Source organism: Nelusetta ayraudi, unplaced genomic scaffold (genome assembly GCF_046127955.1).
Source record: "Nelusetta ayraudi isolate G7.1 ecotype Tasmania unplaced genomic scaffold, CSIRO-AGI_Nayr_v1 ptg000079l, whole genome shotgun sequence".
NCBI lineage: Eukaryota > Metazoa > Chordata > Actinopteri > Tetraodontiformes > Monacanthidae > Nelusetta > Nelusetta ayraudi.
Genome location: NW_027466129.1, coordinates 1,292,570 through 1,320,000, shown reverse-complemented (window position 1 = coordinate 1,320,000; position 27,431 = coordinate 1,292,570). Strand labels below are relative to the sequence as shown.

The 27,431-nt window shown below is 50.9% G+C and overlaps 3 protein-coding genes across 6 annotated transcripts in view; 1 reads left to right on the top strand and 2 right to left on the bottom strand.

Annotated features, from left to right (window-relative positions):
• Positions 1–4,994, bottom strand: part of jazf1a (JAZF zinc finger 1a) — a 12,582-nt gene extending 7,588 nt beyond the window's left edge. Inside the window, exon 1 of the mRNA XM_076044117.1 lies at positions 4,646–4,994. Coding sequence (XP_075900232.1) covers positions 4,646–4,760 — 115 coding nt within the window. The 5' untranslated portion in view covers positions 4,761–4,994. The remainder of the gene's footprint in view (positions 1–4,645) is intronic.
• A 3,954-nt stretch (positions 4,995–8,948) lies between these two features.
• On the top strand, positions 8,949–20,460 carry LOC142900082 (cyclic AMP-responsive element-binding protein 5-like). 4 transcript variants are annotated; one of them, XM_076044111.1, is made up of 10 exons: positions 8,949–9,099; positions 11,326–11,544; positions 12,014–12,110; positions 12,846–12,955; positions 13,050–13,285; positions 14,834–14,978; positions 15,302–15,373; positions 17,868–18,215; positions 18,592–18,852; positions 19,324–20,460. In XM_076044111.1, exons 2-10 carry the CDS (start codon positions 11,491–11,493, stop codon positions 19,438–19,440), a joined length of 1,440 nt encoding a protein of 479 aa, XP_075900226.1. In that variant the 5' UTR covers positions 8,949–9,099; positions 11,326–11,490; the 3' UTR covers positions 19,441–20,460. The 4 variants fall into 4 exon arrangements, with proteins under 4 accessions (XP_075900226.1, XP_075900228.1, XP_075900227.1 ...); XM_076044112.1 differs by lacking the exon at positions 8,949–9,099 and adding an exon at positions 9,144–9,630; XM_076044113.1 differs by lacking the exon at positions 15,302–15,373.
• A 207-nt stretch (positions 20,461–20,667) lies between these two features.
• Positions 20,668–24,170, bottom strand: tril (TLR4 interactor with leucine-rich repeats). Its single transcript, XM_076044368.1, has one exon. It carries the CDS (start codon positions 24,059–24,061, stop codon positions 21,371–21,373), a length of 2,691 nt encoding a protein of 896 aa, XP_075900483.1. The 5' UTR covers positions 24,062–24,170; the 3' UTR covers positions 20,668–21,370.
• Between the last annotated feature and the right edge of the window lie 3,261 nt (positions 24,171–27,431).

Below are 27,431 nucleotides of genomic sequence, written 5' to 3'. Positions count from 1 at the left end.
GGCAGAGTCTCTGTCCAACCAGGAGTGAGGAAGGTCCAGACACTCACCAAGATAAATCAGATGTCTGAGTCTGAACTCCCTTTACCTGCTGTTACCCCCCTCAGCCAGAGGGGGCACCAAATCCCCCGAGTGAAAAACCAACTAGACCGTTTATTAGCGTTGGCTCCACTGTGATGACTGCGATTCACAAACAAAACAAGACATCCTTCAAGGTCCCGAACTACAATTTTTTTTAAAAACAAACAAACAAACAAACAAAAATCACAAAGCACTTATTCATCTCAACAACAAAACATTTCAAGCCAGAAGGACTCACAATTAACAGTGCAGCTGTGGCTACACATGTCGCTTACCTCCACCACTGTGAATAATGGGTTCAATGTAAAGCGCTGTACAAATCCATGTTCATTATTGTTACCATCATATCAGTGTAAAAGCAGCACAAACACTACAGCAACTGGTTTCATGTTGTTACTCTATGTGTGTGTGTGTGTGTGTGTGTGTGTGTGTGTGTGTGTGTGTGTGTTTTGGTGAAAACAGGGCGAGCCAGGTGCAGCGAGAGAGAGAGAGAGAGAGGGAGGGAGAGAGAGAGGGGGAGAGAGAGAGAGAGAGAGGGAGAGAGGGAGGGAGAGAGAGAGAGAGAGAGAGAAAGAGAGCTGTAGTAAATGTTGCCCAGTTTTATGACTTCCGCTCACCTCCATGGACAGGAACTAACACTGCTGGTCATCAGAGCGCGTGCGCGCGCACACACACACACACACACACACACACACACACACACACACACACACACACACACTTATTAGCTTCATCAATTTCAACATTTCTACTGATTTTATTCCAATATTTTCCAACGCCTGAACCTGATTTCACATCAGTCCAAGGTGTTTGAGTGAGCAGGTAGAGGCGTGTGTGTGTGTGTGTGTGTGTGTGTGTGTGTGTGTTTCCTCCAGGGTCCCCGGCCCATAAATATCCCCCTCAGTAAACATTCTTGTCACCAAGCGCAGCAACCAATCAGGAAGCAGCAACCGATTGACTCTCAGCAACGGTCCTCTGCTGCCCCCTGCTGACCACTCACCAACTAACTGAACCCACGTGTGTTCACTGTGTGCGTGTGTGGCAGGCGAGGAATGCTAGGCTTGTTTTGCAGACTGCTAATTAAGCCACTGAGAGACTTTTAACATGTTTCAAGAGCAGCAGGCAACCGGATGGAGGAAGGAGGGGGGGGTGGAGGGGTGCAGGATGGAGGGGGGGGGGGGTGCAAACCCTCTCTGTAATTATACGCGCACACACACGCGGGGCCTGTGACTTCCGAAAGACAAGCACACGGAGAGGCTCCAGCCACAGATTCTGATCCACTAATTAGTCTCTCTCTCTCTCTCTCTCTCTCTCTCTCTCTCTCTCTCTCTCTCTCTCTCTCTCTATCTCTCTCTCTCTCTCTCTCTCTCTCTCTCTCCTAGGTACCAGTCAGAAATACTGGGACTCGCTGCCCCCCAGTGGCTGTAGTACTGACTGAAGGTCAGGGCTGGTGGAAGGTCTCAGCTAATTGGGGCTAATTGCTAACAGGTGACTGACAGACCAGGGTTGGGAGACAGGAGCCATCAAGCCCAAAGAGTCCAGGATGTCGGCCGATTCATTTCAATAAAGTTTCTCACCCAGCGCACATGCCCAAAAATGTTTTGACTTCCGCATTAATGGGTTAATAGAGCACTACATTGACCCATTCAGGGTCTGCATCCTTCGAAGGAAGCGTCCTCCGTCTGAAGGAAGCGTCCTCCCACCAGGACCCGGCCGAGAAGGACGAACCCAAACCCCGCCTCCCCGGTAACCACACGGGACGGGCTAGCCTTTGGCGTATTTCCTGGTTGCGTCACCGCCGTTCCCTCCTGCTGGCCAACCCCGGAAGTGACGTTTTTATAGCATCAAGCTAACCATTGGTTCGCCATCTAACGATGTCGTTGGATGTTCAAATAAGTAAAAACCCTACGTTAAAAACTGGATTTTTTTTATGTGAAATTTCAATACTTAAATTAATACAAAGTTTCTTTGCCAGTACATGCTGCTAATTTCAGCTGACTTCCCACGCAAAGCATCGTGGGATACAGAAGGACGCGAAGGATAGTAGCGGTGTAGCCTTGGGAATCGGCTAAAAGTAGGGCGCATTCCGAGTACGCATTTGGAGTGTCCTTCGGATTTTCGGGAATTGGGACGAGCCTTCGCGCAGTGCTATGACGCAACTTCCTTTCAAATGCGTGCTTCGAAGGATGCAGCCCCTGAATTGAGACACAGCCAATCATGTAACTTTCCATCGCACCTCTCTAACTCACATGATGTATTTGGCCAATCAGAACGATCGTGGAGAACGTCACTTACATGCACGCCAGGACGCAGCCAATCAGAGCTGAGCTGAGACACAGCCCCAGGTCTTACAAGACATCCATGGGAGCCGTTGACCTCTGGGGTCAGCGGTGTGTGACTGGCACTGGCTCCCCAGGTGAGGTTCACCTGAGAGTTCACATTGAACTACAACCACCACGTCAGCAGAACTACAAAACTGCAAAACTACAAAAAAAAAAAGAAAAAAAAGAATCACACATCTGAAGGTCGGAACCACTTCACTTTTCATGCACGACAACTGCGGCCATCCGCATGAAACCAAGACACACTGACACCCCCCCCAACCGGCCCCCCTCAGGTGAGCTCATCAGCAGGTCTCTACCTGTGCAGGTGAGATCATTGTCTCCCCAGGTGACATCACCACATTCCTCCCTGCACACGCAGCTTCGGGTCAACAACACAAACGGCACCTAAAAACACGTCAACCGACTGCCCTCTCACTTCCTGGATGAGGTCATCGCTTTTGCGAGACCTCATTCGTCTCTCTCTCACTCACACACACACACACACACACACACACACACACACAGATAATCAGTAGAAGGTGCACAGGGAACATGAGGAGGAAGGAAGAGGAGTTAGCCGACCAGGAGCCCAGACACCTGCACTAGTCCTGCTGCACCACCAGAGGGCAGCAGAGGCTGCGGGACAGCAGAGCAGCCAGTCACATCTGGATTAGCTGGCGTTTGAAGTCCAGTGACCAGTGCTGCTGATGCTGCTGCTGCTGCTGCATCAGTCCGCTGATTGGATACCACTGATTGGACGACTGAAGGTGCCCGGAGAGTTGACCCCGCCCCTCCCTCCATCTGTTCCGCCCACCCCCACCCCGACCCTCCAACACCCCCTCCTCGTTTGATCGCAGCTTGCGATCCCAACCGCTGATGCTGCTCATCATCATCAGCGGTTGAAATGAGCATCATCTGAATTACCATCGCCATTCTGCTCCAAGGTCAGAGGTCAAAGAGCCAGATGGGGGCGGGCGGGCGTGCGTGCGTACGTACACACACACACACACACACACACACACACACACACACACACACACACACACACACACACACACGGCTCAGCTCAGCCCAGGCTGACAAAGGCTGAATGCATTTCCATGCAGATCATTTAACACACCGAATGTTTGCGATAAACAAACAGCAGCAGCAGCAGCAGCAGCAGCAACTGTCCACCAGGCTACCGCTGAGATCGCAGGTGTGCAATAACACACACACACACACACACACACACACACACACACACACACACACACACACACACACACCTCATTCAGACAGCCAGTTGCCATGGTGACCGACTGAATGGAGCATCCACCCCCCCAACACCCCCTACCCCCCTCCGGTCGCCTCAGGGTTACACGTCATTAATAATGATGAGGCCCAACAACATCAAGCGCATTACAGATTGACTGAGTCAGATTATCTGTTTGGCTGGATTGCAACCTGCAGTAGTAGAGGATTATGGGATAATCCTGCACATCGCACTCTCAGGTGCTGATTAGACTCATTAAACATCCACCGGATGGACCGGATGTCGGTGTTGAGGGCGATTTGAGTCACAGTTAGATCTTCCAAAACAATAATACCAATCGTGATTATAAACCTCTCCTGCACGCGCGCGCGCAACAAGTCGAAGCGTGCACACGTGAGAGAAATCACGGCCACCAGCAAGGGGGAAAGAGGGGGGGGGGGGGGGGGCTGGATCCAGGTGATAGGTGGCGCTGATAGGGGATCTGATGCGCGCGTGCGGGGGGTTCGCACCTAGGGCCAATACACACTGGCTTTAGTGGCTCTGCATCGGGGCCTCCGGAGGTAAACACACGCACGCACACGCACGCACGCATACCACGGCGGTGTTAGCGGATGAACCGCTGGCTGCCTGCTCGGTATGCTAGGTACACCTATGAGCGGCCAACTAACGGGGGGTAGGGAACCGAACCACGACGGCGAGGAGAACCAGAACCAGAGCCAGAGCCCGGAAGTCCGGAGGGACGCTATCATGTTTCCGGGGGAGTGGGGGACAACGCGTTCACTCGTCCAAAAAAAGCCGACGACGTACCTCCACCGAGCGGCACCAAGTAGCGGAATCAGCAGCGGCAGCGGCAGTGAGCTCGGCTGCTAGCTCGGCTGCTAGCTGGGCTGCTAGCTCGGCAGGCTAGCGGGCTAGTTAGGCGCTTCCCCCACACCCCCCTGCTTGCCTGGCAGCCGGGGCCGACTCGGCTCGACTCGACTCGACTCACCGATGTGGTTGTCCTCGATGTGGACGATGAGCTCGGCCAGCGACTCGAACTGGAGCCCGCAGCCGCCGAACCTGCAGCAGTTGGAGAAGAAAGAGGCGGCGGCGATGCCCGTCATGTCCGCGGCGCTGGTGCATTCACCGGGCGAGCAGGAGGAGGAGGCGGCGGCGGTGGAGGTGGAGGTCTGGAGGAGAAGGAGGAGGGGGCAGACCGGGAAGCCTGGCCCGGTGGAGGAGGCGGGGTGTCGGGGTCCGAGGGTCCGGGGGGGGTTGGAGCACCGCGGCGGCAGCAGCAGCAGACACCGACCGGGCGGCCAGACAGGACAGCGGCGGACGCAGCTGGGAGGCGGGCGGGCGGGACGGTGGGGGTGAGGATGGGGGGAGGGCGGGACGGTCGCCACTACGTCACCGGCTGTCTACCTGTTGGAGAGCATGATTGGAGGCTGTCATTTAATGAATGATCTCACGCTCGCAGCTACGTTTTTTTTTTTTTTTTTGCACCACTACTGCTTCGTTTTGGGAAAGTGAAGAAATCTTTTGAAAGCAACATCAAACACTGAGATAAATTAGAAACTAAAATTTCTTAAAAAAAAAAATAAATGAGTTAAAAAAAAAAAACACAGTTGAGATACCAAAACACATTATTGGCATAGATCAAGTGAACGTTATTAAAAACTAAAGAGACAAAGCAGGTTCTCAGTTTCTGACTCGATGGAGATTCTAGATTTTTCTGGGTGGGTTGAGCCCCAGGTGTATGTCTTGAAGCACCTGGGGGCTGCTGAAGGGTTTCCAGGGGCCCCAAGTCCGGGTCTGGTCCCGAATTAACCCGAAGAAGACTGACTGATTAGGATAAAGATATATATCTAGATTTTTGGCTTGTATTCAGAGAGAACCACTTTTGCTGCCTTGAGTTTTACTGTGAATATTCATTCTTATATTCACAGTTGAATGAAAATATAATATAAATATAATTTAACTGTATAAAAATATTCCAAAATAAATACATTCTTCACTTTCAATCTTTTACTCTATCTACTCTGTCCAAGCTCTCATTATGCTTTGTACAGTATGCTCGATATGCATGATACTACCGCAGTCTCTGTGTCCCCGGCAGGTGATGACCACTGCGCCAGGAGCTGGATTGTGCTGTCCTGGGGGTCTTGGTGTTATCACTTCATCCCACCACCACGCTTAGGACCTGGACTTGTCCTATCGGCAGATTGTCCATCGAGCTAGGCTCTTGCCTCCCAAAGCATGGACACTTACACTTACATTCCACATGGACAGCAGCCTTGAATTATTTCCTATTCTTTGTGTTTATATCCGTTTTGCCTGATTGGTGTATCTGTTTTTCACTCTGTCCTGTCTGCCACCCTGGCTCACTCTGCTCCTTTCTCTCTTTCTCTGTCTCCCCTCTATCTTTCTACTTCACCCAAACTACTCATAGGCAGATGATGGCCCTCTGGAGTCTGTTCTGCCCTAGGTTTCTTCCCACAGGGGAGTTTTTCCCAGCCACTGTCGCATCTTGCTTGCCGCGGGGGCCCGGTTGGTTCGCTCTGATTGTATAAAGTGCTTTGAGATGCCTTTGGTTGTGATTTAGCGCTGTACAAATAAAAGTTTATTATTATTATTATTATTACTTTGTACCAACATCTCAGTCACACTAACTGACTGTGTGGTCTTTCAGCTTGAGGCAGGGACTTAACCCAAAATTTGTGCTCTGAAATTATTACATGTTATTATCGCTCTCTACTTCCTCTCCGTCCCTGGTTCGTGTCTCCTAAATAAAAGAACCTGTCACAGATGTGTGAGGATGGCAAAGTTTGTGTGTTTGCAGCAAACAGCCTGCAGGAGGCTGCAACCACAGAGCTAACGGGCTGGTGTGAGCCTGTGTGTGTGTGTGTGTGTGGCTCTGAGCAAGGGGGGAATGTCTCTAAATCACTGCTGCTGCTGCTGCCACCAGGGCCGGCTGGCCTCTGTTGGGCCTGTTAATCGAGCGTTAAAACGGCCGCCATAAACCACCGGACGGCTCAGCAAACAGCCCTAGGAGCAGAGAGAGAGAGAGAACACATCTACATACACACACACACACACACACAGCGAGACAGTCCAGTGTAGAGAAGCTCAGTGACTTCATCAGACCCACACAGATGTTCTGGCGGACACGCAAAAGAGACCCAGATGCACACTTTTAACATCAGCACACTCATTACGAACACACACACACACACTTGTGGACTCACAAGAGTGCATCATCATGTGCAGCAGCAGCAGCAGTGACGCAGCTCATGACACGGTTTGCGTCAATCGACAGCAGTTCACATGTGTTGTGAGGCACTGACATCACCATCATCATCACCGTCGTCTTCATCATCATGGCCTGACAAATCACTGCCAAAGAACTTGCAGTGGATCCCTGGTGACCCACTTCTTCACCCAGAGCTTCACCTCCGTCCAGGTCGGAGCTGCTGTGGGAAGGAAATTCAATTTAAAAGTGGTGCAAGTGGAAACGGTGAACTATCCCTGTAAAACTGGTGACCAGACACAAAACAGCAGAGGATTTCAGCAGCGCGGACGCTGCCTTGTTACGTAACCCTGCTGCTTGCCGCTGCTCCGCCGCCGCCTCACTATCTGTTTACAGCCTTTAATTAGGCCCAGATTACTTTTCACATATGATCCGAATGCAAAATCTGAATCCAAATAGCCGAACCCGAGGCGTTAGATACTGTAGCCGCCGCAGAAGGCACTGGGGGAGTGAGGGGTGGGGTGGTGTGGAGGGGTCGAAAGGGTCGGGGGGTGGAGGGAGTTGCTTTGACCTTTGACCTGGAACGGCGTGTTCCTGAAGGGAACACAGTGAAGTCCAGATGTTGTGGCTGCCGCCGGGGTTGTGGAGGCTTTTTTTTCTGCCGCTGTCTGCCGTCAGGTGGGGCCAATACACACACACACACACACACACACACACACACACACACTGGAAGATGCTGTGAAACTCCCCTACCTTGTCATAACTCAAACGAGAGAGAGAGAAAAGCCTGAAGTGAGACACGTCCACACGTGGGGGAAGCAGCTCAAAACACACGCTGACATCATCACAACTTCCTGTTTCTGCCCCGTTGCCATGATCCCCGTCCTCATTTGCATAGCTCGGTCCCATTGGTGGATGATGAGTCAGGAGGGGCGGGGCGCCGCCGTCTGCTGCCGCTGCTGCTGCTGCTGCTCTGCAGCCACAACAGACCCAGTCGCTCTCCGGATGTTCGGCCCTAATATGGCTGCAGACCTGCTGCCTCCTGGTCTTCAGAGCAGCAGCGAAGCTCCTCCAGAGACATGACATCACAGCCGCAGCCCCTCTAACAATAAACAACTACTGTAATTAATGTAGTCTTAAAATGATTGCTGAAATTTTTTTTATTTTTTTTTTTTAAATATCATTTAAATTGTATTTTCAGACAAAATAGTAACTTTCCAAAGCAAATTACATCACAGGTGTCAACAGAGTTCTGGTAATTGTTCTTCCATCATACTTTTCTCTTCATAAATCATTTAATCTTATTTGAAATGGTGGCATATGACTGAAAATGTGATATTTTGTGTTTATGGTTGATCTTTAGCAGGCATATATCTTAAAAATGTGATAGTGGGTTCTTGTGTTCTACTTATTTTATTGTGTTCTGTTATTCATGACTATGTTTTTGGTTATTATGAGGAAAATCACATTCAACAGAGAATTTATTAAAGGCTCACTGAGACGACCAGCAGTTGTAATTTAGTTGTAATTTGAATTTTCTAATTCAAAGCACTGAATGAATATCTTTGTTTTTGATGATTTGTAGATTAAATGAGGTCCCTCGCAACAGTGGGAGACCTCATTTATGGGACCTAATGATGAGATTTTGTTTGGCGGTGGGACTGATAACAAGGTGAACGTCCAGCAACAGCCTGACTTCTTCTCCCCATGTCACTTCAAAAAGCCCCTTCAACAGAAACTGAGCCTCTGCACCGGAGAGAAAACTTCAGCGGTACAAGTTCACCTCCTGTTTGGGCTAAACTCGCTCATCTCCTCGGCGGGACGTCCCGGTTCGGATTCGGGTCTCCTCCTCTAGCGGCTCCGCCCCCGATCCCCGTCACGTTGCCGGCGGTGTGTCGGTCTCCCCGGCACCCAAGACACACACACACACACACACACACACACACACACACACACACACACACACACACTCCCCCTGCCGGCCTGCCGCCGTCATGGCCACGCCCCCCACCCCTGGTCTCCCCCGCCTCTCTCCTCCCCTCGTCTCTCTCCGTACGGAGACCGCAATGATTTAGAAGTTCAGGAATCCCGTGTGACGTCACCGGGGAGGTGATGTAATGCTTCTGTAAATAGATCGTATTGTAATCTCGCTCCAGTCCAACGTGGTTCCTCCGCGGAGCGCCGCTCGTCCCTCTCGGCCCACCGGCAGCTCGGTAAGCTCCGACACTCATTCACAAAAACCCACACGCTGCTTTTTAGGTTTGTTTTTGTTTAGTTTAGTTTTTTGTTGTTTTTTTTGGTCTCGTCCCGCGCTGGAAGCCGCTTCGCTTCACGCAACTTCACTTGCGGCTGTTTGAAACGCGCACCGGGAAGTTGCCGAGCGAACTTTTTCCTGGGACTTTAACCGGCGACCTGCTACTGCTGTTTTGGGGCGTGTGTGTGTGTGTGTGTGTGTGTGTGTGTGTGTGTGTGTGTGTGTGTGTGTGTGTGTGTTTGTGTGGCGGTCGACGGTCCTTGTTGCGGGAGCAGGTCGCGGGATGCACACCGGCGTGCCCCCCAACCCGCACCCCCACCCTCCCCCCCTCCCTCCCCCTGCTGTCAGTCACGGAGCTCCTGATTGGAACTGAATGAACCCCGCGGGTTGCCATTCATCCTTCACTCGCAGCAACAAGAACTTTGACACAAGTCCTTCAACTTCGCACCGAGCGAACCGGAAATTAAGCTAGATGCTCTCACGGGGACAGGTGGGTGTCAGGAGCTCGCGGGAGTAGGGGCGGGGGGGGAAAGGCGCGGGAGAAGTTCTTCTTGTCCTGCGTGTGTGTGTGTGTGTGTGTGTGTGTGTGTGTGTGTGTGTGTGTGTGTGTGTGTGAGACACTGACTGTAAACCGCCTTTTCCGCGGCAACATGTTGCCGTTGGATTTGTGTATTAGGAATGATGTCATGGATGTAACCGCTCAGACACAGAGCGAGAGAGAGCGAGAGAGAGAGAGAGAGAGAGAGAGAGAGAGAGAGAGAGAGAGAGTTGAGTGGAGTTGAAAGGAAGAAAGTGCTGAGTGCGCTGGTTCCGTCCGGAAGATTGAGGCTAGTGGGGGATTAGTTTAGCCGGAGGGATTAATTAATTCATTCATCTGATATGATTGTTGTGTCTTTTATTGTGGGGGTGGGATGGAGGGGGTGGGGGGGCAAAAAAAAAAGGAAGAAATGATGAGTCTTAAAGGGACATGACACCTTTCATTTGTTTCTGTTGCTTTGAAAACACAAACATGTATGAAGTCACTGCTACTGGAAAATAAAAGGGGGGAGGGAGAGTGGAGTCGGGGCGAGGGGGGGCAGGTTGGAGCCTGTCAGGAGTTCAGCCCCTCCCTCCCTCCTCCTCCCTCCCTCGCTCCCCCACCTCCCTCATTCCTGCTGCCACTCACTCCTCCTCCCACCACCTCCTCTTGTCTCTCTTGGCCTTTACACGCTCTTCTCCATCACCTTAATGCCAGCACACATATACACACACACACACACACTTTCCACTTCTTATGGAGGCATGTCACCCCACCCCCCATCCCCACACCCCCACCTCCTGCTCTCACCCTTCGCCATAACATCAGGACCCACTTTACCGTCTCCTCGCTGCTTCTTGTCACGCAAACGCAAACTTTTAGAGTGTTTTTGTGTGTGTGTGTGTGTGTGTGTGTGTGTGTGTGTGTGTCTGTGTGTCTGTGTGTCTGTGTGTTGTACCTGTGTGTGTCTCACTCCCTCCCTCCCTGTTATCCGGCTCCATCCCAAACTCCTTCACCTCGTCGCTGCCTCCTCTCCCTACTCTGGTAAAAGTACTGATTCAACTTGTTTATTTGAGTTAAAGTGACAACATTCATCTTCTGAAACGTGGAAAGTGAAAATTATCTATTTTTTTCAGCATTCATGAAACAGTAGATTGGTTGATTATTTATCAGAATGTGAACGGTTGTGAAGGAATAATCTGGACTGAAAACATACTGAACTTTGAACCCAAAAAAGCTGAGGTCCTCTAAAATAATCTGCTGTCTCTAAAATATCAACCACTTATAAAATCTACACAACAGCAGAGTTCAAATAGCTGCACTTCAAACAACAACAACTAGAATCAATAATCAGTGGATGACTTTAACTTTCATTTGAATCTTTTAAAAACTTTCAAGCAACAAAAGTAACCAGCGTATTTTTCCAATGTAAGGAGGAGAAAGTGCAGATATTTGGGTATACATATAGGGAGTCAATGTAAAAAGTGGTCCGAGGAAGAAATACCCAAGGACCTGAAAAATCTGCTTCCAACGAAGTCAGTAAGCTAGCAAGTAAGAAAGGAAGCAGTAAGTAAGAAGTACAAGTGCTGCTGTGATGCGTGAAGTTTCAGGTGGTGAGAAGCAGTCGGTGATGTTGATGTTGATGCCTTTGTCTTGTTGTGTCTCCAGCGTGATGTGACAGCAGGTGGCGCTGTGACGTCCTCCTCCTCCTGCTGCTGCTGCTGCTGCTGTTAAACACTTCCGGGTGTTTCGGGGTTGAAAGGTCCCCGCTGAGGTCGTCGCTGAGGTCGTCGTGGTCGAGGTCGCGGTCGCTCACCGTCTTCGGCCGATGACATGAGCCACAAACACGACCGGCCCTACGTGTGCGGAGCCCCGGGCTGCTCCCAGGTCAGTGGCACAAACACACAAACGCACACACACACACACACACACACACACTCATAAGACCTGCATGGTAACAATTCACATCATGTCCACAAAGACAGAAAAACTGTTGTTTACTTACTGGATATTTTTCTATAGTCTAAGAGAAATTAGCATGAGGTTTTACTGTGTTCATCTTCAGTGTTGTTACTCCATACAAGTAATCTGACTACTGATTACTCTTTTAAAAAAAGTAATCTAATTACTTCTTTAAGTACTTTGTTTCATAAGTAATCAATTACTCATTGCTAATTACTTTAGTTAAAAAGAAAGATAACAAAAGATTTTGGAAAAGTAATCGAATCCTTACTTGATAAAGTAATTATGATGCAATTACCAACTTGGCCACAGTAATCCTAGTTTCATTACAGTAGTGGATTACTTAGTAATTGATGACTCTCCAACACTGTTCATCTTCATCATGTTGCTGCAGCGCTTCCAGTCCGAGGAGCATCTGATGGTCCACAGACACAAGCACCAGATGACCCTCAAGTTCTCAAGCAACAAGACGGACACGGCGGCCTTCACAGGTGAGACGACAACAACAAGTCACATCTGGAGGCAAAGTTCTTGTGGAGTCTGCAGAGTCACAACTATGACGTCCTGCTGGTCGGTGTGTGTGAGATGAGCTCACCTGCCCCAGGTGAGAAAAAAACCTGTTTGAGTGCAGCTCCTGCTGCAACATGCTCGCCAACGCTGTAATGATGATGATGATGATAATGATGATATCATCAGGAAGAAGGATTTTAGGGAGGAGGAGTGTAGGAGGATGTTCAACATCAAACTTCGGGCTCTGTTTTTTATTCATTGCTGTTTTCATATCTGCAGTCAGAGACGGGAATCTTTTTTATTGTTTGTTAAAGTTTGTGATGACGATGACGACGATGACGATGACAATGCTTCACGCCAACATCATCACATTTTGAAGTGAAGGTCTTTTGATCCCGACAAAGCTCAGACAGTCTGAGCCTTGTTAAGGCAGGTGGAGGAGAAAGAGGTGGAGGAGGTAGAGTATGAGGAGGAGGAGGGGGAGTAGGGGAAAGAGGAAGAGGAGGAGGAAGAAGAGGAGGAGGAGGAGAAGGAAGAGGAGCAGGAGGAAGAGTAAGAGGAGGATGAGGAGGAGCAGAAGGAGGAAGAGGAGCAGGAAGAAGTGTGAGAGGAGGAGGAAGAGGAGGAGCTGGAGGAGGTAGAAGAGAAAGAGGAGGCCAGGATACATCATGATTTGTGCGAAGGCCTGATTTCTTCTTCTTCTTCACTTCCTCCAGACGAGACTCCGACTCCGACTCGGTTCCTGCAGAACTGCGAAGAGGTGGGCCTGTTCAAGGAGATCGAAGAGGAGTTCCTGCAGGCGGAGGAGGAGGAGAAGAGCAAACAGGTGAGAGCCAGGAGGCGGAGGATGTGGAGGAGGAGGAGGAGGTGAGGAGCTCCTTCCTGAGCTGAAGGTCCTCTGTGGCTCCGCCCCCTCACAGATGCTGCGCCTCAACGGAGCAACGTCCTGTATGAACCAGCTGCAGCTCCGCCCCCAGACGCCGCTGCAGCTCCACCCGCAGGCCCCGCCCCTCCAGCACCGCCCCCTGCTGGGCCCCAGCTGCAGCCTGGCCGCTCAGCAGAACCTGCCCTCCTCCTCATCCTCCTCGTCTTCCTCCTCCCAGACTGGCCCCGTGCACCCCCCGCAGGCCTTGCACTCTGGACTCGCACACTCAGGGTGAGTCTCAAACTACAGCACGCTGACTCCGCCCACCCACCCACCGCTGTCTGGGTGGGTGGGAGGAAGCTGGTAAGTGAAGGGGCCGAACCAGACACAGAATTGAAAACTCTTTGCAGGGAAATCAAATCCCCAAGACGAGCCCGTCGGCGTCTGTCAGTGTTTGTCAGTCAGGGTGGCAGCTGATTGGCCGGCCCACTGTTGCCCCCTGGTGTTTGGCCCTGGCTTCCATAGCGACGCCTCTCTGACCCACTTCGCTCTCGGCCCTGCTGAGAAATTGTGATAAGGTTTTTTTTGGAGGCCCACATTTAGTGATGACATCATCAGCCGTGGAGGAGGCCCCACGCCGTCTGATTGGCCGAGAGCCAGGCCGGTGGGGTTGTCATCCCTTGGCTCCGCCCCCCACCAACTCCCCCACCCCTTGTCGTCTAACTCTTCCTGCAGCCGTCAACTTGTCTGTGTTTTTTATCGCTCCGTCTCAAACTGGTGCTGCTGCTGCCGCCCAGATTGATTTGATCTCTGGTGATTTCGCAGCGCTGGCATGTTTCTCCTCAGAGATAATCATTTCTATGATCAAGAAAATAAGCAGTTCTTCCTCTGCGTCCCAGATATGAAACACTGCTGCTCCAAACTTTAGTGACATCATTATTGTTTTATGACTATTATTTATTATTGAGATTGCAACTTAGAGATTAGATTTTAAAAAAAAGGTGAACATTTTCATTTTAAAAACATATTTTTAGTCTTTAATAGAAGTGGAATGGATATAAAAAAAATGGATTATGATATTGGGATCAGTTTTGACCGTAACCATGGAGCACAACAAGTACTCAGAGTCATGATCAAGACAAATAAACCAGCGCGGTAGCGCCCCCTCCAGTGGGAAGGAGGCAGCCAAGGAGACATATTTTCTACGTGCAGCGACGTCTTTCTCGGTGATCCCGGATTATAAGCAGCACAAAAGAGCGTCTGAAAGGAAGAAGGAGGAAAGTTGTGTTGTGTTGTGCTGTGTCTTCCAGGAAACTATGGAGACCTGCGGCTTCAATATTATTACGGTATTATATTCAGAGATGAAATGATATCACTTTTTACCGAACAAGTAGAGTACAAGTACTCGCATTTCAGTCCTCACCGATACCAAGTACCTAACAAAGCATTACACATAACAGAATTACTTCGATTCTTTTACTTTTAATTTTCCACAGATGTTGTGTTGTTTGAACAACTTTCCTCAGCATGTTTGTCTAGAACAAGTTTCACTGCAGTACAAACACACATTTAACACAATTGTTGTATGCGTGCATTTACAACTGGTATCGGTGTCGTGGTATTGGCACATATATTATGAGTTTGAGTAGAACACTCAACCATCGGTATCCGATACTGGCGTCGGTATCGGTGCATCCCCGATCATATTCATCACTGAGTTGGTTCACACAGTTGCATTAGACTAGCAGACATGTTGCTTGTCCTGACCCTGTCTGTCTGTCTGTCTGTCTGTCTGTCTGTCTGTCTGTCTGCCCTCTCACCCCGCTGACCCACCCCCAGACCAGCTCCAGGACCCCCCACGTCCTCCTCCTCCCTCCTCCACATGCGCCACAGACACAGGCAGCCGCTGGCGGCCTCGCTGCCGGGGACGCTACCGGACCCGGCCATGCAGGGGGCGTCGGCCCAGCACCGGCCTGCTGCTGCTGTGAGTGTGTCTCACACACACACACACACACACACACACACACACACACACACACACACACACAGAGCATGGTGATGATTTATGGATGGTCAGTGGGAACAGCAGAAGTCTCTTTGCTCCTCTGGGTGAATGGATGAACGTCTCCTGATGGATTTGACCTGATGAGGAACCTTTTAAACTGGAGGTGATGTTTCTGCTGCAGCTTTTTGTTGCTGAGAGTTTCCCTCCTCCTCCTCCTCCTCCTCCTCCCCCTCCTCCACCTCCATCTCCTTCTGCTCCTCCACCTCTTCCTCCTCCTCCTCCTCCTCCTCCTCCATCTGCAGGTTGAGAAGCAGATGTCCTGTGTAATGGCTGTAGCAGCGCCGCTACACAACCCCTGCTGCTCCTCTCCACAGGTAGGATGGAGCTACACCTCCTCCTCCTCGTCATCCTCATCCTCCTCCTCCTCCTTTTTCTTTTCCTCCTCTTTTCTGCTCCTCAAACAAACAACAGTTGTCTCTCTTAAAAGTGGCAGCAGAACATATTTAAATACTTTAGGAATCAAGATTTTTCATTTTTTTCCACTGTGAGAAACCTCGGTCGCAGTCTGACCAGACCAATCAGCATCCTTTCTTGTCCGGGAGGGGCGTGGCTAAGGACTAGTGTTCCGACCTGGTGTTGAAACAATTTGCACCAAAAGCTTCAAACTGTCAAACGGCTTCACAAGAAAGTCTTCTGATTGGTCCATTTTTACTATGACAGCTCTCCAGACCCTACATTGATTTCATCATTTATAATCTGATGTTAAAAGAAAAAAAAAAGTTAAACTAAAGACTAAACACAAAACAAAACAAAACACAGTTTGACATTCTGCTCCTTGCTTCTTGACCTCTAATGAGGAGGGACAGGAAACTGTGAGACACCCTCACAAGCACACACACACACACACACTCACTCTCTCTCTCACTCTCTCTCCTTGTTTTATTTTCCTTTTGTCAACGTCTCGATCTCCCCCCATGAATTTTGCACGCCCTCCTGGTTCTCTCGCTGCGTGTAGCATCAATTCTTTAAGGTGCCATCAAAAGCCACTTGAAGAGGGAAAACTGTGAAATCAGCCCCGTGTACCTCGCTCTCTATCTTTTTTTTCTCACACACACACACACACACACACACACACACACACACACACACACGCTGCTCGTATTTAGAGACGCAGATGAAAAGTGGTTTCAGGTTTCCGAGCCGCTCAGGTCACAGGTTCAAAACCTCTCTGGGTTTAAAGACACACACACACACACACACACACACACACACACACACACACACACACACACACACACACACACACTCAATGTATTTTTTGATTGCATACTCTTCCGGTCTGCGCTGCAGCTTGCAGAGTTTGTTGTTATTTCAACTTTCACCACAACAGTTCAGCGAAAACTGAGAAACTTTTCCCTCTGCTCCTCGACTCACTGAGTCGCTGTTGCCGCTGCAGCTGCGCCGACTGGTTCGCTGCAGTGCCAGCGGCCACGGTGGAAAATCAAACAACGTCTCAGCGTTTGGAGTTTTCATGTCTTCATTCACTGATCCCACGCCCCCCCCCCCACACACACACACACACCCCATCCCTCAAAACCCCTCCCACCCCCCCACCCCCCGACAGAAATATCAACGCCATGTGTCATCCAGCTCGCCGAGCTCCATGATGTAACCGCAGGCCCCCAGAGTCAGCCTGCTGCTATATAGTAAACAGAGAGAGAGGGAGAGAGAGCAGGCGGGCGAGCGAGGCCAGCCTGGCTGACTAGTCAAGTTGGCACGGCCCAATGGATGAGCTCATCCTTGGCAGCGGCTAAATGCCCTCAGTTCTGCTCACTGAATGGCTGAAGAGGAGGAAAAAAAAAACCTGCTGCTTCGCCTCTTAAAGAAATATTGTGTAACAGTCGGGGAGGAGGGTCGACCGGGGGGTGGGGGGGGCAGATAAGCCGTGTTTCCAGTAGTGGGGGGTGGGGGGTGATGTCATGCTCTAAACATGAGCTCTGCCCCCCTTCCCTTCTTCCAACACCCCCCCCCCCACCACCACCACCACCACCACCTCCACCACCACCAACCCCTCTGCTGCTGAGCTGGGCGGAGGAGAAAGGTGAGCTGAGGTTTAAATTAGAGCCCACAGTCTGTTTGCTCAGATGATCCGTGGTGAGGAAAAGTATCCAGGACCTTTTATCCTCAGTCCCTGATTGGTCGATTTGACTTTTTTTTTTTTTTTTTAAAACTCCGGTTGACTTGGTTGGAAGTTTTGATTCCATCGAAAACTATGGCCCGGGGGCCATATGCGGCCCGTTAAGCTTTTTAATCTGGCCCGTCGAATTTGACGAAATCACATTTAATTGTAAGGAAGTCATTTTTTCAGTCATTTCAACAAAGAGCTAAACACTGTGGAACTTTGCTTTGGTTCATTCTCAACTGACATTCAAGCAACGTGTTTTCTACATATCCCATGTTTTTTTTTTTCTCCTATGAGGTTGGTCACCAAAACACTCCATTCATCTGCTCCTGCTCCGGCTCCTCTGACAAATTTTACAACCCATTGTGGCCCCATCAGTCAAAAAGTTTGCCCACGCCTGGTTTAGATCCTTCTTAAAAAGCTCCTACTGGTCAGAGTACGACCAGGCGAGGACGAAGGGGGTGGAGCTACAGCCAAGGTTGAGCTGTGATCTGTGACAGGAAGCAGTTATCAGTGTGGTTGCTGCTGCTGCTGCAGTGTTGGAGTCACAACTTTACAACATTTTCCTGAGAAAAGTAAAAAAAAATGTCTCAGATCTGTAAGTTATTAACAAACATTTTTTTTTATAGTTTTTTTTAAGCAAATTTGATAACAAGCAGCTGTGATTTTCTTTGTCTCCACCCCAGAGATCCAAACAGCCGCTGGGCCCCCACTTCCAGCAGCAGCAGCAGCAGCAGCAGCAGCAGCAGCTCCAAGACCTCTCCTCCATGGCTCACATGATGGAGATGATGTCACAGCGCCATCAGGCCCCGCCCCTTCAACACCACCAACACCACCACCACCACCACCACCAGGCCCACCAGCACCACCATCATCAGCCTCCTCATCCTCACCCTTCGTCCCAGCTCACAGCTCCAGCCCTCACCTACCAGCAGCAGCGAGGCCACGCCCCCCCGCCGTCTCAGCACCAGTCACCACCCCACCGCCTGCACCAGGCCTCGCCCCCAGCCCCGCCCCTCTCGGTCCCTCCACAGGTGAGAATAGATAAGAATAAAAAACTTTATTAATCCAACATTGGGGACATTTGCATAATTACAGCAACAAGGCAGTGCAAAAGAAGGAACATTACGTTAATTATAAAGAAATAGAATGATATGTTTAAAGATTAAGACAGAAAAAAATCTTTATATTATCAGATTTACATTATATGGACAGTTGGGTGATTTTATTTTTATGTTGTGTACATAATGTTGACATATAAACAGGTGTTGTATTGGAGCTTTATGTAATGTAAGTGTTTAAGAACAGTGTTTTTCAATCGATTCAATTTGATGAGACGTTGAATCAAAATTCGCTGTCTCGGCACTTTTTGGAACACGAGTAATTGTTCTGCTTGCTCCGTTCTTGCAGCTGTCGCCCGTCACGCCTCACATCCCGCTCCCGCTGTCAGCGCAAGCAGGCGGGAGCTGCAGCGGCGGTGCAGGTGGAGGGGTAGGGAGCGGCCCCGGTCGGCGCCGCAGGACGGTGGATCACGACCCCGACGAGCGGCGGCAGAAGTTCCTGGAGAGGAACCGAGCGGCGGCCACACGCTGCCGGCAGAAGAGGAAGCTGTGGGTGTCGTCGCTGGAGAAGAAGGCCGAGGAGCTGACCCACACCAACCTGCAGCTGCAGGTGAGCCCGCTGGCCCCGCCCACGCTTAGCCCCACCCACACACCCAACCCAACCACATCAGAGGATAACCAACATAACAGTCCGTTCATGTCAATGGAGTTGCTCAGCCAGCACAGAACATGTAGCAGCAGTGTCACTTCCCATCATGTCTCTGTTACCCCCATGATGCATCAGCCAATCAGAGGGAGCTGAGCTCACACAGGCAATATAAAAGTATTTACTGGTGTTTGTCTGGCCTTTATGATGCCCCAGGAAGTGCCATTAAAAAATGTATGTTTTATAATTCTTTTTAGAAAAACGCTTTTTGGGCCTTTTGGATTTTTGGCTGCAGTACTTTGAGTGGCCACTGGGGGGAAAAACCCGCCGTGTCGCTGTAATAGCCATAATACCCGCTACCCAGTTCTTACAACAACACATCCATGGCACGTATCTCAGTGTGTGTGTGTCTGGTTTGTTTGTTTGTTTTTCCAGAACGAGGTGACCTCGCTGAGGTCAGAGGTCGGCCAGCTGAAGCAGATCCTGCAGACACACAAGGACTGTCCTGTCACCGCCCGGCAGAGGGAAGCACAGGGGTACCCCAGTGAGTAAAACAAGCCGACCTGCAATCCCCCCGGCCCTTCCCCCGCATCCCACCTCACCCATAATGGGAGGGGTGTCGTGGGCTGAGGGGGGGTTAGGGTCACCTTTGACCTTTGCATCAGGACATGATGGAGCAACTGAGATGGACTCCTTCAAATCTGCACACGAGGCCCTTCGTCTGTGTTGAAGCACTTACAGAGTAGAAACTCTGACACCCCCCCCACTGTCTCCAAACTCTAGTACATGCACTTTCATTTCAGCGGAGAGCCAATCAGGGGACAGCATTGCACTCTCTCAATTTAAAGGAATATATATTAAAAAATATATATATATATTTTTTGATCCTCATTTGTTTTTAATGACCGCGATGGTATTTGAGAAACTCTGGAGTGTTACGCAACTTATTCAGGCACCCGCCTTTTTTTTTTTCTTCTTCTTCTTTTTTTTTTTTTGCCTCATCGCACGAAGGCAACAAACAGCAAACACTCAGAGGAGCCTGTCTTGCACTTCGGGCTAAGAGTAAAAAGTTGAAATTTTTCAACGGAAAAAAGTCGAATCTGTACGCAACTGAGAGTGAATGATACTGAAAAACAACACAAAAAGCTGCACATGTGTGAGGAAACCGACCCAAAAGTCCCTTTTTTTGGACGTTTCAAGTGTTGCGATGACTGAAGAGGACGGAACGAATTTTTATTTTTCTGTTGTTATCTTTTTATCTGTGATTTCTTTTTGAATGAATAAAGAGATATTTTCCTTTAATCTGAGCCACTCGTTTATTCACTGAGGCCTGGATGCTAGTCCTCACCAAAGGGCAGGAAGTAGATGAAAAATGAACTGAACTGGAACTCTTTTTTTTTTTTTTACTTTTTTTTCTACTTTTTTTAAAAAGTGGAATTTATTTCCTGTGCCAATAATATCCACAAATAACCATTTCCCAACATGCAGCAAATCTTTGCACCTTCTGCTCTCTTTTCTAACAGGGTTTACATTATTTTCCATGAGTAATTGTATGTTTGAATTATCTTTAATCATCTGCATTAAGCCCTCGTTTGACCGGTACAACCTTTAATAAAAATAAAAAAAGAGGTTTACATGGTGTTTCCTCTCAAACTCGACTTATTGTCACCAACTTGTCAGTGGATTGAAAAAATAACTCACTTATTCTATTTTTCCATTCTTTATTTTGTTGTTTCTCCTTCAAAAAAAACAAACAGTTTCTCACCCTGAAACGTATTTAAAAAAAAACATCTGGCACAGAAAGTCTGAATCTATGCGTCGACTGGATGGTACATTGTGCCCTCTAGTGGCGGCTCGCTGCCAGTGCATGTGTGGGAGGAGCTGCTGCCGTGAAGTTCTACCAGCAAAGGGGAGAACCTAGAAACACAGCAGCGGCACCTGCAGCAGAAGCAGCAGCAGAAGCTCCTGCAGGAAGTAGAGCCAACAAACTAAACTCTCAGCACTGTGAAATAAAACGGTCACATTATGAGGGATTTTATTTCTCCACAATATAGACAATTGTTTAGAAAACGTGTAAAAACAAAACAAAAACATGATCGATAAAAAAAATTGTAGAAATAAAAATAAGATGTTGTTGTTTGTTTCCTGCCAGCCAGCAGCCTTCATCAATATGAGACAAATATGACGTCTAAGGACTAAAATATTAGCACCATTGTAGAAATCATTGATTTTTCTTTCTCTCACACATTCACACACACACACACACACACACACACACACACACACACACATAGCCAACTGAGGCTTCTTTTTTCTTCTTTTAAGTTGATTTGCAGGTGCGAGGAAGTGACGACGGGGGGAAAAGGCAGAAACAGGAAGAGGAAGTCAGTTTGTGTGCGTGTGGCGGGGGGGGACTTCCTGTCAGCTGGTGTCAGTGTTTGCATCCGAAAGGAAAAGAGCGACCTTTCTTTCTCGCCGTCGCTCAGTCAGAAAAGCGAGTCATGCTGCCATCTCTATAAGCTCCGCCCCCTGCCCCGCCCCCTCCACTTCCTGCCCCGCCCCCGCCCTCCAGGAAGCGCTCGCAGGGGAACTGGATCAGGTCGTCCTCCTGCTCCTCCGGCCGTAGCGGTGCCCTGTAGCTGAACTCGGCAGTGTGGCGGAACGGCCTGCTGGTGGCGTAAACGTGCACGGCCGACCTCCCCCTCCTCCTCCTCCTGCGCTGCTGCAGCCTCCTCCTCAGGCTCCGCCCCAACCAGGCCCCGCCCACCAGCAGCAGCAGCAGCGCCATGTTGGCGGCGGCCAGCGTGGCCAGCTGGAGGTCAAAGGTCAGCGTGGCCTCAGCCGGGAGGGTGACCAGACCTGCGCAGTGGTCCCGCGGCGCCACCTGGCAGAATGAGCGGCGCACTACGCCCTCCACGCACACCATGTAGGTGGTGCCGGAGAGCAGCTCCCGCAGGGTGATGGAGCGGGTGGAGCCAGCGGTGTAGACGTAGCGATGGAAGCGGTCGGCGGCGCCAAAGCGGTCAAACAGAATCCGGAAGTGGACCTCTTCAGAACCAGGACCAGGACCGGGATCTGAACCAAGGCCAGATCCCGGTCCTGGTCCTGGTCCTGGGGTGAAGCGCCTATGCTCCCTGCAGGTCCAGTGGACGGTGGCGGCGGTGGAGGTCACATGACCCACGGACACATTGGCTATGAAGCGGCGGTTGAAGTCACACGGGTCGGTGACCACGGGTGGGGGAGGAGCTCCTCTGAGGAGTAGGAGGTGGGAGGTGGAGCTCGGCAGGAGCTCACCGTCGGTGGAGTTGTCAGACCGGCTGCCTGCTACGGCCACGACCTTTGACCTTTGCCTCCCTTTGCTGCTTCCTGTTGGAACGGCCTCTCCTGCAGGTCTGGATCTGGGCCTCAGTGACTCCTTCTGCTTCTTCTTCTTCTGTGGTTTCTTGGCCGCTGAGATCTCCACACCTCCTTCATCTCCCTGGACCCCCACCTTCTCCTCCCTCTTCTCTCCCTGTACCTCAACCTTTCGTCCCTCCTCCTCTTCCCCTTCCTTCTGTCCCTCCCTCCTCCATGTGTCCTCCTCTACCTTCTCCTTCACCTCCACCTCCTCCTGACTCCCCTCCTGAAGACCATGGACCTGGTTCTCCTCCCCCAGTGTCTCACCCTTCCATCCCTCCTCCTCCCACTCCTTCTCATCCTCCTCCCCCAACTCCTTTTGTACCTCCCTACTCCATATCTCCTCCTCCTCCTCCTGAAGGTCGCCGTTCTGCAGACCCTGCTCCTCCTCCCTCACCTCCACCTGTCTGCCCTCCCCCTCAGCCTCCCCAACCGCCTCCCAGCTCCCCTCAGATCTTTCTCGGCTCCTGCACAGGTGTGGACGCTCCTGGACGTGCAGCAGCTGGGAGCTGTCAACGTCCTCCAGGTATTTCCCCCTCAACACCTCCGGGTGGCGACACTGCAGGGAGCTGCTCCTCAGCAGCTTCCCCTGGTCGTGCACCTCAGACATCCAGGCCTTCAGGCCTCCCAGCTGGCAGTCGCAGGTCCAGTTGTTGCCTTGCAGGTCCAGCATGTGGAGCTGCGGGTTGAGGGCGAAGACCTCCCCAGACAGGCTGCTCAGCAGGTTCTCCTGCAGCCGCAGCACCTTCAGGCGCCCCAGCCGGGCGAAGGCCCGCGGGGCCACGCTGGAGATGCGGTTGCGGCTGAGGTCCAGCTCCTCCAGGCGGACCAGGGAGTCCAGGGGGCCGACCGGGACCACCTGCAGCTGGTTGCCGTCCAGCAGCAGCTGCCTGAGGCGGGACAGACCAAGCAGGGCGCCGGCCTCCAGCCTGGAGATCCTGTTGTTGCTCAGGGACAGCGTGGAGAGGCTGCCCAGCCGCAGGAAGACCCGGCTGGATACCTGTTGGAGGAGGTTGTGGGACAGCAGCAGGGAGGTCAGAGCTCCCAGAGGAGCGAATGTCAGTGGGCAGCGCAGGGCTGTCAGCTGGTTGTGCTCCAGGCTGAGCAGGCGCAGCTGGACCAGCCCGCTGAAGGCCCTCTTGTGGATGTGCCGCAGCCCGTTGTGGTCCAGGTGGAGATGGTGCAGCCCGGTCAGACCCCGGAGGTCCTGGTCCTGCAAAACCCGGATGGAGTTGCCGTCCAGCCGCAGCCTGAGCAGGCCCTGCAGGCCGTGGGAGAAGGTCCCCGGCCCGATCCTGCTGAAGAGGTTGTTGTTGCCGTCGAGGACCCTCAGATTCCTCAGCGGCCCTAGGGTCCCGGCGGGCAGCGCCGACAGCAGGTTGTGTCCCAGGTAGAGCTCCTCCAGCTGGGCCACTTGCTGGAAGGCCCCCGGCTGGATGTTCTGGATCTGGTTGTACTGCAGGTTGAGCCGCAGCAGGCTGGAAAAGCCGCTGAAGTCCGAGGACGAGATGTTGGAGATGAAGTTTCCCCCCAGGCTGATGATCAGCACCTCCTTCTGCAGCTCTGCCTCCTCTTCCCTCCTTGCTTGGGCGTGCGCGAGCACGGGCACGGCGTGCAGCCCGCGGTTGGTGCAGACGAGGTGCCGCGGGTCGCTGCAGTCGCAGCGGCCGGGACAGAAGCTCGGCGGCGGGCCGGAGGAGCAGGAGGGGAGGGGGCCGAGCAGCGCCAGCAGGGAGAGCCAGAGAGCTGTAGTCACGCGGCTGGGATCCAGCGCCATGACCGCTAACTAACTAACTAACTAAGAAACAAAGAAACTAACTTACCGGCACCATCACCACAGAGAGACCGACCAGAGCGAGCTGCCTCCCGGCCTGACTGAGGGAACCTCCTCCCCGGCCAGGCTCAGACTCCACTTCCACGCCCCCCCGATGGTGGTCATCTGCAGCCAATTAGAGAGGGAGAGGGAAAGAGAGAGAGGGGGGGGTTAGAGAGAGGGAGACGGGAGACAGAGAGAGAGAGAGAGAGAGAGAGAGAGACACTACTGTGCGTTACGACCGCCAAGAATCAGATGTGACCAAGTTGTGAGGTTTTTGTTTTTTTCTTTACGCACAGCTTGCCGCATACGCACAGGTAGTGAACTCACCCGTGCGCACACACATACACACACACACACACACACACACACACACACACACACACACACACACACACACACACACTATACACATGAGTCCCAGTCAGAAGGAGGGAGGGAGGGAGGGAGGAAGAGGGGGAGCATGAAAGCCCCTTGACCGAGTTTCGGGAGTTTTGTTCCCTGCAGCCAGTGGGACTCTGAGATCTGGGTCAGTTTCCGGCTGGGCAGCTGGCAGACCGGAAGTCCTGTTTCCCACCGAGTCCAACGAAGGTTTGGGAAATACCGCAACAAGCAGTGAATTTAACACACACAGACAACAGGCAGGTTAGGACTGTTTTTCACATCACCGTCATCAGAGGTTTTACACATCAGAGCTCTCACACACTGCTGTTGCTGCTGCTACTGCACGGCTACGTCGTGGCAAACACACAGTCAGAGCACAGACACACAGTGCTTACACAAAGACCAGCAGAGGCTGCAAATCAACACATCATCAGCTCTCAGTCCAGCAGCAGCAGCAGCAGCAGCAGCAGCAACACATGGTTCACATTTCCAAAGCAGGAATCCAGGTCGAGTGTATGTCTGTGTGTGTGTGTGTGTGTGTGTGTGTGTGTGTGTGTGTGTGTGTGTGTGTGAATGTGAAAGAGACGACCAGGCGAGGTGCCAAATTGCCAGTCAAAAAAGATCTCAGACTTGAACGACTGAAGTTAATGAGTGTTTGTTATGTTTGTTTGTTTGTTTGTTTTGTTTTTTTGTCGTGTTACATGAAGCTGTGAAGCTCCACTTGTCCTCCAAGTTCAGACGGATGCCACCAAGTCATCTGCACGTCTGTTGTGAGCCGCTGAGGTAGAAAAGTTGCAAGTTTCAGACCTTCAGATCTTCTTCTCAGACAAACTCATAAGGTCCTGAGTGGTCAGAGGGTCTGATCCGCTCACCTCCACCAGGTTCTACACAGTGGAGGCGTGGATACTTTGGTTTGCTTCTTCAGTATGTATTTTTGAGAGACTCAGACTCATCTGCAGCTTCATGCAGAGAAGTCAGTGTGGAGGCCGCTGATGCAGCAGCTCTTCCTCCCAAATTCAGCCTCATGCAAAAACAACTGTTCATGCATTTTTCAGGTAGCTCACTGAATCTCACATTACAATGTAGAATTTGAACATTGGATAACGCCTCATCTAAAGTCTCCACAACAGAAAACTACATGCATTTGGCCTGAGAAACCAAAAGATTTCTGTCAAACTATTCTACATATTTTATTGGGAATTAATATGTATGACAGGGAGGAAGCAAAACCGTGAACATCATCAAATTCCTTCAAACCTGAATTAAAAATAAGACAAGATTTGGACAATGTGAGTTAGCAAAATGAGTCCTGAGTAACTGGTGACTTTGTGTGGAGATCATGTGTGAGACACAGTCAGACGGTCCAACGATGAGGCTCTCATGCATTTCTGCAGGACGACGTCACGGCTGTGTGTCCATATGAGTGAACCCCCCTCCAAACTGCCCCCCACTACAGTTCAGGAGGTCACTTCCTGCCTGCCGTTCCATCTCCTCCTCGTCCCCCCTCTGTCTTTTCTTTCCCTCCCTGTGAGGAACACACGCCGTCAGAACACACACTGGGTTTTTTTATGGCTCTTATCTGCTGTGTGGATCAGAACCACAGTCTCAGGAATAGCTGAAAGCTGAAGGGGTGTGTGTACGATACTCTGTCCAACAGTCTGTACGGTTTGTTGCTCCCAGCATAAGAAAACCCGTCAGATACTGAGCTGCTTGCCAGAAGTGTGGAGAAGAACGTGTAGAGCTGATTTGACCCACATTTGCAAAGAGAGTCGGAGAACCAGACGTCAGTTGAGACCCTCAGGGCTGCCCGACACAGTGCCTGCTGACAATAAACATCCTCAATCTGTCCTCCCACTGCAGCACCGACTGGACTACAAAACTGCTCGTATGGCATTTTACCCTCTTAACAGTGTATGAGTGTGTGTGAGTGTTTGTGTGTGTGTGTGTGTGTGTGTGTGTGTGTGTGTGTGTGTGTGTGTGTGAGAGTCAGAGGACCACATAGACTTCAGAAACACATGAGCAACAGCTGCTGTGATCATTAGTGTTTTTGGCTGTAGGGGCCACCGGTCATAGATCTGTTCTGAACCCCCATTGACAGTGTGTGTGTGTGTGTGTGTGTGTGTGTGTGTGTGTGTGTGTGTGTGTGTGTGTGTGTTTCATGGCGGACTAGTTTTCTTTAATGCAGCTAAGTGGCTGACGATGAAAGACTTCAGTTCTTCCTGTGTTCTGCTGGAGGTCTTGGTGTGCAGGAGCTGCACGGTTCCTTCCTCCTCCCTCAGACTCCCACAGTTGGTTCTCATTTAAAAAGAAAAAAAAGCTGAAAAACGCTACAACAAGTGCTTCCAGAGAAGCAATGTGGCACATGCACGGCGGCGGCAGCGTCACCGGCGTCCCATCATGCAATGTGGGAAAAGCATTTGGCATTCCGTTCTGCTCCAGGAGAGCCCCGGCTCCTCCTCGCTGACCTCACAGGTTCACGTTGTGTTGTCCAGAGAAATTTGCGTGTGTGTGTTGGGGGTGGGGGGGTCTAGTTTGGTCCTTTAGTGAGAGTTTTAAAAAGAAGGAAAAGAAGGAAGAGAGGGATTGGACATCTGGAAAAAATTAGAGAGCATGCTGTAGGCCTGGAGGGGGTGATAAGAGGGGGGAACAAGGAGGTGAGTGTGTGTGTGTGTGTGTGTGTGTGTGTGTGTGTGTGTGTGTGTGTAAGCAGTTTTGATGGAAGGTGCACAATGAGCCTCAATCCCATAATGACAAAGAACATTTGGACTTTGGTTCTTACAGTAAATAAGCTGCATAGAAGATAAAAATCTCCAAGAGCCCCAAAAAAACCCTGAAACAGGCATCAGGGTCGGGGTAGGGGTGGGGTCGGTGATTGAGGAGGAAAGGGGGAGCAGCAGACGTCAACAATCATCCAAACACAGAAAAACCTACTGAGGCCTTTTGTGAGTCA